Here is a 1,171-nt window from a genome sequence, read left to right as displayed (position 1 = left end):
AGTTGATCTTATATCCTGATTATTTCTTAAACAATCAAAGCAAATGCCATTTGTATAATGCTGTGCAATATATTTTCAACCTTACAAAAGTTCTTTGACTAACTATTCTCAAAATTATAATCAGTAGAGCTTCAAATTAGTTGTTTTGAGTTGTTACACTTATGATGGTACATTTGAATATACCTTCTGTTGTTTCAGAAAGATGAATGGACGTGGCCTTTTGTTAGTCAGCCTGGCTATTAATAACAATAAAGAGAATATCAGCCAAAATGGATCACCAGAGATAGCCTCGACGTCTAAGAATCAGGAAGCTGACAATCCTCTCATTGATATGCCAAGCACTTCGAAACAAACCGATTCTTATGTATCATCGCCAGCCATAAGTGATTATAGCGAGTTTGATGACTCTGATGGGGATCCGACTTTTGTGAATCCTAAAGAAAAATCTCATAAGGACATATTTTCGTTTTTATCCGTATCAAGTAGCAGCTCGACAAGTTCAAGAAACAGTAGCAGCTCTTCAAGCAGTAGCAATAGCACTATTGCAAGTCTTGAAGATCATGGAGAAAAGCCTACCGAAGAATAGAAAAAAGGAAAAAAAAGAGTGAATAAGTCGTTGCGATGGAAAGCCAAGGTTGCAAAAATGCTTCGAAACTCTGCAAAAGCCTATCATTCCTTATCTAAGTTAAAGAAAAATGTTTCATTGAGGAGGGTTCGTCCGCCTTGTAAATCCAACTGTAGGTTAAGTTGCACATCCAAAATTAATGATCAATCAAGGGAACAACTTTTCAATGCATATTGGTAATTTCTGACCTTCAAAGACAGAGAGAATTTATTGTACGACACTCTCATGAAATTAAACCTAAATATAGATATTCGTCCACACAAAATGTAAGAGCTGCGAATACAGCATTTTACTTCAAGATTAATGGCTCGAAAATAGGAGCGTGTAAAACTTTTTTTAAATTTACTCTTGATTTGAACAATACAGTTATTAAAACTGCTCTTTCCAAGAAAACAGACATGGGAGTGCTAAAAGCTGAGCAAAGATCAAACACGGAAAACAACCCAAAATTAATCAACAAGTAAAGCAAAGCGTTATAGACTTTATCAATTCAATACCAAGAATAGAGTCACATTATCTTCGTGCCCAGACTACCAGAGAATATAT

General features: G+C 35.2%; 1 protein-coding gene across 1 annotated transcript; it reads left to right on the top strand.

Moving 5' to 3' along the window:
* The first annotated feature begins 202 nt into the window (after positions 1 to 202).
* On the top strand, positions 203 to 586 carry LOC126897923 (uncharacterized protein DDB_G0271670-like). Its single transcript, XM_050671870.1, has one exon. The coding sequence runs from the start codon at positions 203 to 205 to the stop codon at positions 584 to 586; it is 384 nt and encodes a 127-aa protein (XP_050527827.1).
* Positions 587 to 1,171: the final 585 nt, after the last annotated feature.

Source organism: Daktulosphaira vitifoliae, unplaced genomic scaffold, assembly GCF_025091365.1.
Source record: "Daktulosphaira vitifoliae isolate Bord-2020 unplaced genomic scaffold, ASM2509136v1 Scaffold_2, whole genome shotgun sequence".
Classification (NCBI taxonomy): Eukaryota; Metazoa; Arthropoda; class Insecta; order Hemiptera; family Phylloxeridae; genus Daktulosphaira; species Daktulosphaira vitifoliae.
Note: the sequence above shows the minus strand (reverse complement) of the source record. Positions and strands in the feature narration are given on the sequence as shown.